Genomic DNA, 13,307 nt, shown 5'->3' on the forward strand with positions numbered 1-13,307 from the left:
GACCGCACACCTAGACACTTATGATTTTATTTATTCACAGGGAGGAGGGGGAGGAGAACAGGCTTAATGCAGATTTTCCTCCCGAAGTTGCCTCTTCTTGGCAGATAAAGTCATTTTCTAGCTGGTGCTGGGGGCCCAGGGGAAGGTGAGGGAGAGGTCCTGGCTCTCAGGGCCAGACCTTGTCCTGTTCGTGGAGTCCAGGGGAGGCTGGGGAAGGGTGGACAGGCCGCAGCTGTCCAGAGGGCCGGGGCTGGCAGGGAGAGGCCCCGTAGGGCTGCGAGTAGCGCAGCCCTGTCCCGGGCCCTCCGAGGCTGGCTCATGAGCGCAAGGGCTGGCCGGTCACGCGTGGGAGAGAAAGGCCCCTTCCCACTAAGGCGTCGCTCTCCTGTCCTCAGGCTGGGCTTCCCGAGAGTGCGGGCAGGGAGAGCTCCGAGTCCCAGCGCGCGTAATCATGACCTCGGGGCCCCCTCCGGGCAGCGTGAGCGCGTCGGCGAGGCTGGGCGGCCGCGGCGGCCCCGGCCGTGTAACATGACCCGAGCGGCCGGCCGGCCGGCGCGGCGCGGCCATAGAGCCCTCCCTGCCCATGAATCTCTGGCGCGTCTCTAGCTCGCTCGCCAGCTCGCCTCCCGCCTCCCTTTCTCCCCCTCCAGCTCCGCGGGCTCCGTGCGCCTCTCCCTCTCCCTCCCGGTCCTCCCGCTGCCCGTCTCTCTCCACTGCCCGCCTCTCGCCACTGCCTCCCGTCTTCTCTCCCTCACGGCAGCCTCGGTCTCTTTCTCCCTCTCTCCTTTGAAAACTGATCTTTGGCTCTTAGTGTGAAAGTGATTTGAATTTGGCTCGGCGGCGCTCTGCGCCTGCGCTCAGCCTCTGGCATGCTGGCTCCTTCCAAGCAGCTGTTTTGGGTTTGAAATTCCAACATGGCAGAGGCTGCAGTCCGTCTTCCCTTCAAAAACTTGGAATGATTTCAAATCATAGGCACCTTCACTTAACCCTAGCTTCCATTCATCAGCAAACACATCGGATCGATGCTACGCTAACCTATCGGGTTCTCGCTCTGCGCGTTCAGGTAAGAGGAGCTTCGTAGTTTTCTACCATCTGTTTAAATTTGATTTTGTTTTTGTTTTATTTTTAAAGAATATAAATAGATCCAAGACCTGTAATAAAAAGAGATCTCCGAGTTGTGCCGTAAACATTAAATTTAATTTGCATTCGTTTCTATTCGGTACGCCAACCTGCTGTCTAATTTCTCTGTACAAAGTAGCCCTGAAACATTATAATGCATATTTTAGCTGCTTAATCATTGTAACAATAGTATGGGATTAAGAGTTCGCGATTGAAAGAATCTCGTTTTTCGCTATATTGGGCTTACTTATTACTATCTTTTTTTTTACTTCAAAAATAAAATAAAAAGAAAGCGGAGCCATAGGGTGGGGCTAGACTTTCTTCGGGAACTAACTTCTAAGTAAATAAGAAGTGTAAATAAGAATCTTGCACACACACGAAAAGTTGAGGTTAAATTACAATCTCGTGGCTGGGGGAACCAGAAAAATGTCACAAGATCGGTTGCAAAAAAATGTAAGCACATCATTTGGAGGGGGTACAGCGTGGTGGGCGTATTGTTGGCAAGGAAAGGGAGAGAAAGATGTATAATTTAATGGTATATACAATCCACTGATCCTATTACCGTCCTCCCCGGAGCTCTTGTTAGTTTCAATGGGAGTGAGTGAAATTGACATGGACTTGCATTCCTGGTCATGTGCTTTTTTTCCTTTCTTTCTTCTCCTGTGATCTGAGATCCCCTTTTTGTTGATGTTGCTTTCCCCCTTAATTATATGCATGTAGGTTAAATGAATACCTGACGAAAGGGCCCACGTTTCAAGGCAGTGACATTTGATAGCTGAGAGGAAAAGTGGCTTTAATGAAAAGCAACCTTTGGAATTCCTGCTTGTGAGAAATCCAATTCAGCTTTTTGTGCTGCCAGCAAGAAATGATCAGTAGCACCAGTGTTTATGGTATGTCAGTTTTGGAATTTACTTCCTTTGCATCTAAATAGGAAAGACAAATTAAATAGCATGATAAAACCATTGAAGACTGCTTGAGAAGCAGATGTTCATGATACCTAATTCTTTTTTATTTAAAAAAAATGTATATGTTTATTTTAATCTGTCACCATGCTTTTTTGCGTTTGTTATCACTTGTTTATGTATTTTAGTTTTGATTAACATATTACTTGAGTCCACTTTTATTGGGTTTAGCTGTAATCCTGAAGTTGCATGTTACTAGTAATGCACTGCATAACGCTGAAGTCAAATAGTATGTAAATTAGTTAAACTCAGTGTGGGTTTTTTTTTTTTCTTCCTTTGAGGAGGTGGGTGGCAGAGGGGAGAGGGCGGGAGTGTGGAGAAAGATTGCTAACTAATGAAAGTATATATATGTACTCACACAGAACTGGGTGAAATTCTCTTTTTCTTTCTCAACCTATCATTGCAATTTGGCTATCTGCTCTCTTGATGATTGTACTTTGTGGAGTGATCGGTTCCTCTGTGTAGTTTTTTTGGGGTGAGTGAATGAAGGTATATCTTTTACATAAAAACAGACTATATATTTTCACTGCTCAAAGTCCTTATTCCAAGAAACAGTGGTAATTTTTTTCCTTGCCATTTACTTGTCTGCCTGTCAGCGCTTTTTACTTTTAACCTGTGACAGAATTAAATAATCAGGCACTGAAATTGACTTCATTTGAAATTGCTCTTTCCTCTTTCTTTGGGAAAAAAAAAAAAGTCAGTTAAATGGAGTGAGAGGGGTTTTCAATGGCTCTTGTGGCCGAGCTGTGTGTACACTGTGTGATATTCAATTAAGACTAAGAGGGAACAACAACAACAAAAAGATGTTAAAGTGTTTTGCATAATCAAAGGATATGTCCACTTTAAACTGTTTTTCTTTTTTGTTGTTGTTGCTGTCTGTTACATTTATCCCAACACCATGAATTTCTCCCGCAAAGAGAGAAAAAAGGAGAGAATATGAAAGAAAGAAATAACAGGGGGGCAAAGCTGCCAGGCATCTGTAGTGTGGCCGTGGTCACTGCTCTCTCATAACACAAATGTGAATACGAGGAAAGGGACTTCAAGACCCGTTGCGCGACATGCACTTCTAGTTGGACCCTGGTGACTATAGAGCTAAACACACACCGCTCTACACGATAGAAAGGATTTGATTGAATTTTGCATTTGGAACTTGTTGACTTTGAAGCGATCAATAAGAAGACTGTTTATTTTAGATGCACATAATTTGCCCTAAGAAATGTTTTAAGGAGGAGAGAGCACAGGTTTTTTTCCCCCGGAGCTGTTGGAGCGAATGGGATTGCCAGATGGGCGATTTCCCTCTGTGATGTTAAAGCTGTAATATATATTCAGAGCAGATTGGGCTGCTGCCTGTGATGAGGAGGATATTACATTTATAAATTTTAAATCGGAGCTCGGACAATGTGCTGAGAGCAGAAATTGGATGGTTTGACTGTTCACTGTATTGATACTTAAATGTGATTTCTGGGTAGTAGTAATAATAATCATTGTAATAATATATAAAAAACATGCTGGCATAGCAATCATATAATTCATGACATTTAACTGCAGATGTAAATGTGCAAATTGCTCCCCCCAAGTCTTCTACTTACTATTAAATAATAGTCACATAATTTATTTCTCTGTGTGTTTAAATGTCTGATGTGCAAATGATGTTCATAAGGAGGAGTCTTGTTATCACACACTAGAATTTTTTTTTGGGGGGGGGTAAGTATATGTATACAGAGAGAGAGAGAGAGAGAGAGATACACAGGAGACACTTGTGTATATGTAGAAAGTGGTGTTTGTGACTCCTATTTTCTAATTCTATTACTCGGATTATTTTTAGATTTTGTTTGTCTCCAATGTGTGGCCTAAAGGAAACAGCTACAAACCTAAAAGGCTAGAAAGTGGGCAAGCACTCACATTCTGGCAGCTCTGCTGTTGCAAATTAAAAGTGTGTTGTGGTCAGGAAATGAAAGCTACAATGTCTCTTTTGAACAAGTCGTTTATCAAGAGAAACATCTATCAGGGACTGCCTTGTCACATTGATCCTCTAAAAGTTAGGTCCGAGGTGGAAGCTGCTTTGATGTTTTTGATCCTAAATTTAATACAACAGAAAAAAAAAAAAAAAAAGCAAAGATATTTTGACCAGTATAGATTTCTTTTCAAAAAATGTTTCCTGGAACCAACAAGATCTATTTATTAGTATTGTACTGTGTGTAAAGTTTTCAAGCCATCACAGTTGAAAGGCTGAAGGGGAAATCCCAGGCTTCATAAACTTGATGATAGTTAGAATATACATTTGTAATACATTCAGCTTTTTTTGTTTAATATAGACATTTTGGAAATAGATTGTTTGAAAGGAAAATTATTTTGAAAAAATGTTTGGAAGACTATGAAGAGTGTCAGAGGTTTTTCATTCATTTAAATTTTAGAGTTCTCTCTTCACTCCCTCTTCTATTTCTTTATTCCTGTTTACTAACTTCATTTTGTTTGTGACAAATTTGCTTTTATTTGGAAAAGAAACATTTTTCCCATGGAAACTGTGTTCCCAAATAAGATTGTATACAGCACTTCTATTGTTTATTAATTGTGCATGTGGATACTTATCAGTGTAAGCTGCATGGATTACAAATTCTTTGGAATTTCAGCCTGAAAATAGAGGTATCAGATTAAACATGTCATATATTCTTAAATACTGAATATGTTGCATCTATTATTTAGAATTCAAAAGGTATCGTTAAGGAAATGACCAAGTTTTTAAAAAAAATGTGAAAGCAGTTAAGAGCATCCTGCTTATTTTTGGAGGCAAAGATATGAAAGAAGTATTCCTTCTTTGAAATAGTTTTTGGATACTTGTCTTATACTGCTGGTGGCTACTTGTTTTTTCATGTAGGAGTGTTAAATAAGGAGAGGAGAGTGTGGTGGGAGTTTTGAGAAGTGTAATACTTGCTAATTAATCATGTCTGAAATGAAAGAATCATAGCAGGGTAATAAAATCTCATTGTTGTTTTCCTGGAAGAGGGTAAGACTTCTGTTTGGAAGCTGTGCATGTGAGTTGACTTGCTTTGCTTTTCTCCTGAAAAGATAGTTTATAGGGTCTCCTTGCAATTATTTTAAGAAATCTCTTTTTTTTTTTTTTTTTTTTGAATTTTTTTTTCTCCTGACTGTATCAAATCTGTAAGATTCTTAAAACTATATGTGATATCTTCTAAGTGTAAACAGGATTTTTTTCTTTAATTATATTTAAGATTCCTGCATCTGAGTTTCCAGTGCTATTTTTTTTTTTCTATAGATAGAAAATCTTTTTGGTTGTTTTCATTCATGTTAAGAACTTTGGAAATCATTTTGTAGGCAGGTACTTCTGATACAAAACAGCAGAAATTTCATTAATTACTTTTAGATAATACGAGAGTATGACCAAAGGGGAGAAAAGAATTAGTATTTTCAAGAATCCATAGAGACAAGCTGTATTATTACTTGCCATTTCTAAAATAGTTTAAAACATAAGCAAGCTGAAAAGATAAATGAATAATTTATTAGAGGTGAATTTTCTTTTTTTCCCTAAGCTTCAGTTTGCCACTTTTTAGAATTTAATTCCTTGCTTAAGTTTTGCATAGAGCCAGATCCAAAAAGTTTGAGTCTCTACAATATTTTTCAGAATTCTCATCTCAGGTGTAGACCGGCTGTGCCAAGGCTTCCCTTTCTGTCTGTGTGAGTGTTTAGAAGCCTAGAATGTTTGCCTAATTAAGTAATCAGTTTTAATGGACCAAATAAGCAAAATTATTACTGCATTTGAAACAATTGCAGGCATTTATGTTCCAAACTTTCTAATTTCTTCTAAGAACCTTGGTTTAATAGAAATGTTTGCTGTTTTACCTTTGATCAATATATTCTTGAGTACAAATTTCATATGCTACTTTTATAAAGTACCACATTTATTGTTGTCAAGCTAGTAAATTTAATTACCAGGAATTTAAATTGATTTATAAATTTTTGATTGGGGGAAATTGTTCTGCAGACATTTGCGGAAATATTGACTACGTTACTGATGGGCAAGACTTGATTAATCAGCATATCTGCTTTTCTTTAAATCCTTGATAAAATAGAATAAGTAAATCATACAGAAAATGATGCAATTTCCTCCCTCAATTTAAAAAACTTAATATAATTTTCTCTTTCTTTTGAGATAAACAAAAGCTAATGTTTTACTAATCAATTGAACTTGGAAATTATTTTTTTTGAACCACTTGAAAGCAAGTTCAAATAATATTAACCTATACACACAGAACAATGATACCTAAGTTGTCCTTTTTGTTTGTTTTATTTTCTTTTTTAATGGAATTTTTTTTTAAGACTGCAAGCAAATGTTCAGTTTAGCACCCAATATTTTTCCTGGTTTTATCTTGTTACTTTTTCTTTTTTCTGATCTTTTTTTATTATTAACTTTTCCATTTAATTCCTGGTAGAAAACTCAAGCATAGCTGCTTTGATATGGTTATTGATTACTGATTCTTTTGATTTTTTTGGTGTTATCATTTAAAAGGCAATTATATTTGAGAGATGCTTACTTAAAAAAAAGTAGGTAATAAAAATAAGGAATGGGCAAAAATATGTTGTATTGGTAAGTTTGAAACAACTCAAAGGCAGGTGGGTGTACTGTTTCCTTACTCCAACACCACAGGTGCCTGTTTAGCTCTGCCTTAGGACAGCACATCCTCTTGCAGCACCTGTTGACAAGACCAGTCTTTGCTGAGGCTGAAGAGGCAAAAAAGATAGGTGATCAGTAACCATCAAAACAGAAGATATCATATGGCACTGTCTGTTAATGGTATTTACATATTTTATGCAACAAATCTGCTTGTTGTCTTGTTATTTGAATATTGACACTTCGTTTAACATTGCATATGGTGGGCTCTTGTTTCAGGGTAAATCAGAAGCAGGAAATCTAGAGGAGAATTTCAATTCAGATGTATTTATGATAAATATATGTATAAATGGATATGTTTGCTCATATTTTAGCTACTGTGACTTTCACAAACCATTTGTAGTATCACTTCTTTCAATCATTTTTTAAACTGATATATCTTGAAAGTAGAATGCATGATTTATTATATGAAGGCCCAAGGTTAAACTTTTTTACCCTATAACTCAGCTTAGGTATTTGTATTTTTGTGTTGGGAAAACTTTTTTAGGAAGATTGGAAAATTTGCTTCTTGTTAGAATTTTGTTCACATTTTCATCAAATGAATAGCTTTTATTAAAAGTCATTAGTGGTATATGATTTACTAATACATAATTTAAAATAAAGTTTTTTTATTTTTTGCCACAGAATACAAAATCTATTTTTTCAAGATTTTTTGTTGTTGTTGATGCATAATACAGATGTACACAGAAGTGGGCTTTTTGTTACATATTTACAATATTAACATAATTTGGTCAATTTCCCTAATACAAAATTTAAAATACCTACAAAATATTTTCCTCTCCTTAGAATGTTAATGTTGAAAATACTTTACTTCTTTCTAATGAATTTTGATTTCTGCTGATAATTTATATTTTTTTCTATTCTAATTGTGGATATATTACTGGGAGAACAGAAACTACACTTTACTCCACCCATCTTTGTTTTTCCCCACTCAACTGTTTGCCTTATGTTAATTGGTTGCTTTTTAAATAACTGACAATTATATGTCATACACATGAATGTAAATGCATCTGAGAATGAGTGACCTCTACTTTCATGCATTGGTTTGTGAGAAAATGTTATTCATGGAAATGATAACATCCAAAATAAAATTTAAAAAATAATGCAGGGTGAAGTCATGAGTTTCTATATAATGTAATATACTATTTTTTTTGTGATTACTTTGACTTGTTTTTCTTCCCATCAATCAATACCGTCACCCTCAACTAGAACCAGCTACATAATTTCTGGGACCTAATGCAAAATTAAAACGTGAGGTATCTTGTTCAAAAGTTACTAAAAATTTCAAGACAGCTACGGCAGAGCATTCAACCAGATGAAGGGTCCTTCTGTGAGTGGAGCCTGTGTACCTGAATGGAGCCAGACCTGTATTCACCACCTGCCAACTTTTCTCTTGGGCCATCTCTGGGGAAGGCACTGGGCTTCCTACCTGAAGACTGACTATTCATTCCACAGTTATTCCAAATGTCTTCACTTAAAGAGATACTAATGGGAGTTGTGTAAGAGAATTGATGGAAAAAAATGGATCTTTGGGTATCTCTTCCCCCCCCTTTTTTTCCCATGAGCTGGTACTTGAATTATTTGCTTTTATCCTAGGCTGCCCTTTGCCTCATCTATTTCTGATATATCCCATGAATTTTTAAGTAAATATTTTTAAAAGGAACTTTGTTTTTAATTGTTTGCAGTCAGGTAGATACTTAAGTACTTATTCCCCAAGCTAAGAGTAATCATAGTAGAATTATTTCAGTGGAATTTGTAATAAGAGCCTGGGAGGTTCTCTTGCCAGGTACCATATCCACCTCCTCCCAAGGATAGAAGCACAGGTGAAATAAGTATTTTTAATATAGAATCTTAAATTATCTAAATATATAGAAAATTCTAACCATTTACAAAACTAAAAGCACAATTCATTGAGTGACAGGAAAGAGGGGCAAACACAAAAATAATTACCTTGTTATGATAGTATCAGTATTGATATTTTGACATTAGAAAGTGGCATTGTAGCTATATAAACATGTGGTGACAGCTGTGTTAAAGATGAAAAGTAACTCTTTCATGCAGTGACACAAACTTTGCATCATATAGTATTCAAGTTGTGAACTCAGTTTCTCAACTTAATTGTAATAACCTCCTTCTCCCTGAGCTATATTGACCAGGTATGAATCCTACTTCCCTTTGATTTGCATAATCTGTGCAATTTGGGGTACAAAACACCCTGTAGTTTCCCAAGGACCTCTCAAGCAGATCAAGATTTATATTGCGATACCTAAAGCTGAATTTTGAAGTCAAGCAGCTTTTTCAAATCCAAACTGAGATATGCTGGAATGTCCAGAAAGTCTGGATCTAAGTGCACTTGAAGTTGCACCATTTATTTTCAAAAGAGAGTTCTCACATCAGATGACTCTGCCAGGAAAGGAAATATCAAAGAGCTGGAGAAAAGTATTCTTTTATGTATTCCAAGACTGGGGTGGAGGTGGGGGCTTTAAAGATATTTTTGAGGAATAAAAAAAAAATTGAACTTATTTTGAATGCCTTGTCAGACTTTGTGGTAAGAAATACTATATATGACACCTTCTCAGAAGAAAACCCTTTTCTTTGTACTGTGTAATAACAAGGCATTGCTCTCTAAATTGATTTGCACTTTAATGAAACAAAGTTGGAAAATAACTATTGTAACACTCCCATTTAATTAAAAATTCACCCCACAAATTAGGAATTTTTTTTTTTTTTTTGCATTAAAGCCACTGCGAACTTAGAAATATTTTAATAGGTAGTCCCATTCCAAATTTTAAAATGTTCTGTGTTCTGTTTACAAATTCTCTAGGACAATTTCAATTGAGGGTTTTTTTTTTTTTTTTCCCTACCTTACTCCTATCCTCTAGTATATTCTCATATTCAATGTTCAACTTGAAAAATAATAAGCCTGGAATCTGGGTAAATATGTGGCAATATGGTCCATTATTATGGCAAAAATAGCTGTTTTATTTCTCCTGTATTTGCTTCTCTTTTTCTATTTCAAATTGTAGCTAAGACTAAACACTTTCTCTTAGATCATATACCTCAATGATGCTAAATTGTAAATCTTAATTAGGTATGATTCACTGATTTTAATCTTACAAGATAATTATTCTGAGTAGGATAAAAAGGTTCCCATAATATTGAAGGCATTTTCATTATAATCCCCATTTTAAGATCAAACAAATACTATTAAATAAACAGAGTGCTATTAGTCTTTTATGTTTAATAGTTAATACTCTGAATTTAAGTGTATGGATGAAGAAAGGAGGGTATTTTTGATAGAGCAGTCTTACTGTTTGCAAACTTTAAATCCTTTTGATAAATTTCACTGCTAGGAATTACATGGATCTAAGGACATTTTAAAAATAAAAGTTATAGTTTTGATTATCTAAATGGAATATGTTCTTGTGCATGTGCATAGATACATTTCTTTGTGAAGGTATTGATGTCAGGGACACTTTTGGTATTTCTTTATGAGTAATTAGGTTAACAGGGTTAGTTAGAAAATGTATCCGTTCCTGGAAAATGAAAAATTACATTCAAGCAGAGGTAAAAGAGTAAAACATATTCATGACTTTAAGTACTTAAAATATATTTTATGACTCATTTTTACAGAATAATACCCAATATGTAACTTGTTAAAAATAATAGCCATTTTTTACTTTTTAAAACACATCTGTATTGAAACTGACTTTCTGTCCTTGACTCACAAATCTGGAGCCAATTTTAGGCCCAAGATACAAAATATGTGGGTCATATCCCCCCTACCCCTACCATAGTATCCTTGGCCAATGGTGTTAGTGCATAGTTCTCTTTTGAAGAAGAGGTCTGCGTTACTCAAAAGATTAAGAAGCATTAGAGGGGGGATGCTGATATGGAATTCTAAATGACTGAATCCTAGTCTGACATGAGGGGAATATCACCAGCTTTTAAAATTTCATACACCTATATGGACATTGCTAATTTTGTTTTTTTCTTGGGGGAGTGGAATTCTAAGTGTAATATGAATACAAAGAGTATTTATTCCCTAATTTGGAAAATATGTTTTGGGTATAACAACCAACTCATTATTGGTATAAATTTAATCATGTATGTTAAAACAGTAGAGTCATAGGTACATCTAGTATGAGCTAGTGTCTCTTTAGAAAAAAATGTATAATAAGCTGAATCTCTTTTGTGTTTTTTTTAAAATAGGTGTAAAATGTTTATCAATAATATTTAAACAATTTAAGTATTAGGAAAAATCTAATATAGAAAGTTCTTTATTATTTTTGTCTTTAATAAATCCCTCAATGAACATATTTAGTATAACAATGCTTGTTTTGTTTTGTGCTTTCTCCCTCGTTTTATTCAGATTTAGAGCAAAGTAAAAAGACCTCACAGGGAAATCCAAAGAGCACAGTACAATGTATGCTTTAGATTTGTTTATAATTATTTTTATAATTATGGGTAAAAATCTGCAATTTTGCCACAATCTAATATGTCCTTGAAATTTATCCTGCCAAAATGCCCCATCACTAAACTGTCATCTGGGAGGTGTTGCAGATGTATAATTGTAATGCATATGTGTACCTCAATACATATTTTTAAAAATATTATCTGTATTTTCTAATAGCCAACTCTGCAGGAATACTTGCTTAGGGGTAGGGGTAAAAAGTTTTTCTGCCTCTTTTTTTTCTATTTGTGTACTCAACAAGAACCCTGCTGTCTCAGTCAGTCTCCCACTACTGGATTGGGATTCTAATTTTACCACCTACCTGTGTACTGTTTTGAGTGACTGGGACTTTTTTTTTTTTTGTACTTATCTGTAAGGCTGGTTATTACTTGATCATCTGGATAATCAAATTTCCCTTGAGCCACCAGCATATGATATTTAGACCACGAGAAGGTAGTATGAATTAATTAAGAGGATGTTAGAGTGTGTAGTGGAGGAGGGGAAAGGCAAGTAGCATTTGTTGTCTTGGGCAAACTGCCCTTTCTCATGAAAGGCAACTTGTAAGAATAGAGGAAACAGTTAAAAGGAAAGAAAATTAGGGAAAGTTGTTGAGGCAAGGCTAAGGACTTTTTTTCATGGGGCTGTTGCTAAAAATTATATAAGCAATTTTACAAATCAAATCCTAAAATAATTATGTGCAAAACTGATCACTTATTAGGAATTAGTGACTAGTACACATGAAATAGGATGCAGTATTATAATCTGAACAAATTATGATATCCTTTTTAAAAATGGCAGATTCTAAATCACATTTTGAATAATGGGATTTATGATCATCTACATGAAAGAACTATTTATTCCCTGCTTTACTCACCATAATTTAAATAGGTATAAAAACACATATGCCTTTAAAGATGATTCATATTATTCGGAGAATCTTTTTTTCTTCCCCCAATATCCTCAGTTTGCTTAGACCAATAGAAGAAAGTCCACTAAGGACTGAGATGAACCTATTTTAGAGCTTATTTTGGAAAGAAATGTAGTTATTTCTATATAGGGGTTCAGATTATTGAAATAGATACAGGTATTATTTGATTTTATCCAAGCAAAATTTGTTGTTGATTTTTTTAATTCTACCTTAAAAAAGAAAACAAAATCCAAACAAATGAAGTAAAATTCTTTTCCTTTAGCACTACCCTAGACCAGTTAAATGGAGTTTGGAGGAATGGCCTGTTTCTTCTCTGTTTTCCAGGTGATTCTAAAGTAAAGTTAGGATTGAGAATCACTTCTCTGAACCATGAGGTTTCATGAGCTCCAGAAATTTTCTGTGTTTAAAAAACATTTCTTTCTGGTTTGAAGTCATTAAAATGGGATATTCAGTCTGAATTGAGCATCCTGATGACATATACTAGAGATAGTACAACAGCTTCTCTAGATTCCTCCTACAGTGGACAGCTAAGAGGGCCCCAGAAAGTTATAAGTAGGAGGAAAAGTGTCAACAGAAGCCCCAAGGCTATGGTATTCTTACCCTGGCAAGTCACTTAGCCTCTTTGAACCACAGTTTTCTTTTTCTGAGAGGGGAGATGATTCAATGACTAGTAAAATTTCTTGCAGTTCTATATAACTAATTCTTGCTTCGTCATGGCCTAGTGAATTTGAGTAACTTGGAGCCTTGCTAGTGGCCTATGACTGACAAAAAAGTTTCTGTTTCTCTTAAAGAAGCTCAAGAAATTGTTCTGGAGACAATGAAAGAAGATCAAGGACTTCGTTAAGTCCTTCAAAGGGGATGGCAACTATTCATCAACTTTGCTTACTAATTGGTTGCAAACAACAGTGTCAATAATTCTAATATCTGGAAAGTTGATAAATATTAATTGGATGATACTTTTCTTCAGTGAGAGATTTAAATAAAAGACTGATAATCAGATTAATTTAGGCATCGGAATTATGGACCTTAAATACTATCTATCTATCTATATCAATCTATCTACATAGATAGTATATATATATATATATACATATATATATATATATATATATACACATATATATATATATACATGTATATATATATATATATATTTAT

The 13,307-nt window shown here is 35.3% G+C and overlaps 1 protein-coding gene across 2 annotated transcripts in view; it reads left to right on the forward strand.

Moving 5' to 3' along the window:
• The first annotated feature begins 623 nt into the window (after positions 1–623).
• Positions 624–13,307, forward strand: part of Fign (fidgetin, microtubule severing factor) — a 118,940-nt gene continuing 106,256 nt past the window's right edge. The window contains exons 1-2 of one of the 2 annotated variants that reach the window (XM_027938037.2): positions 624–1,063; positions 1,840–2,009. In XM_027938037.2, the coding sequence (XP_027793838.1) occupies positions 1,985–2,009 (25 nt within the window). In that variant the 5' untranslated portion in view covers positions 624–1,063; positions 1,840–1,984. The remainder of the gene's footprint in view (positions 1,064–1,839; positions 2,010–13,307) is intronic. The other variant, XM_071619127.1, reaches the window with a different exon arrangement.

The sequence above is a fragment of the Marmota flaviventris genome, chromosome 11, assembly GCF_047511675.1.
Source record: "Marmota flaviventris isolate mMarFla1 chromosome 11, mMarFla1.hap1, whole genome shotgun sequence".
Lineage (NCBI taxonomy): Eukaryota > Metazoa > Chordata > Mammalia > Rodentia > Sciuridae > Marmota > Marmota flaviventris.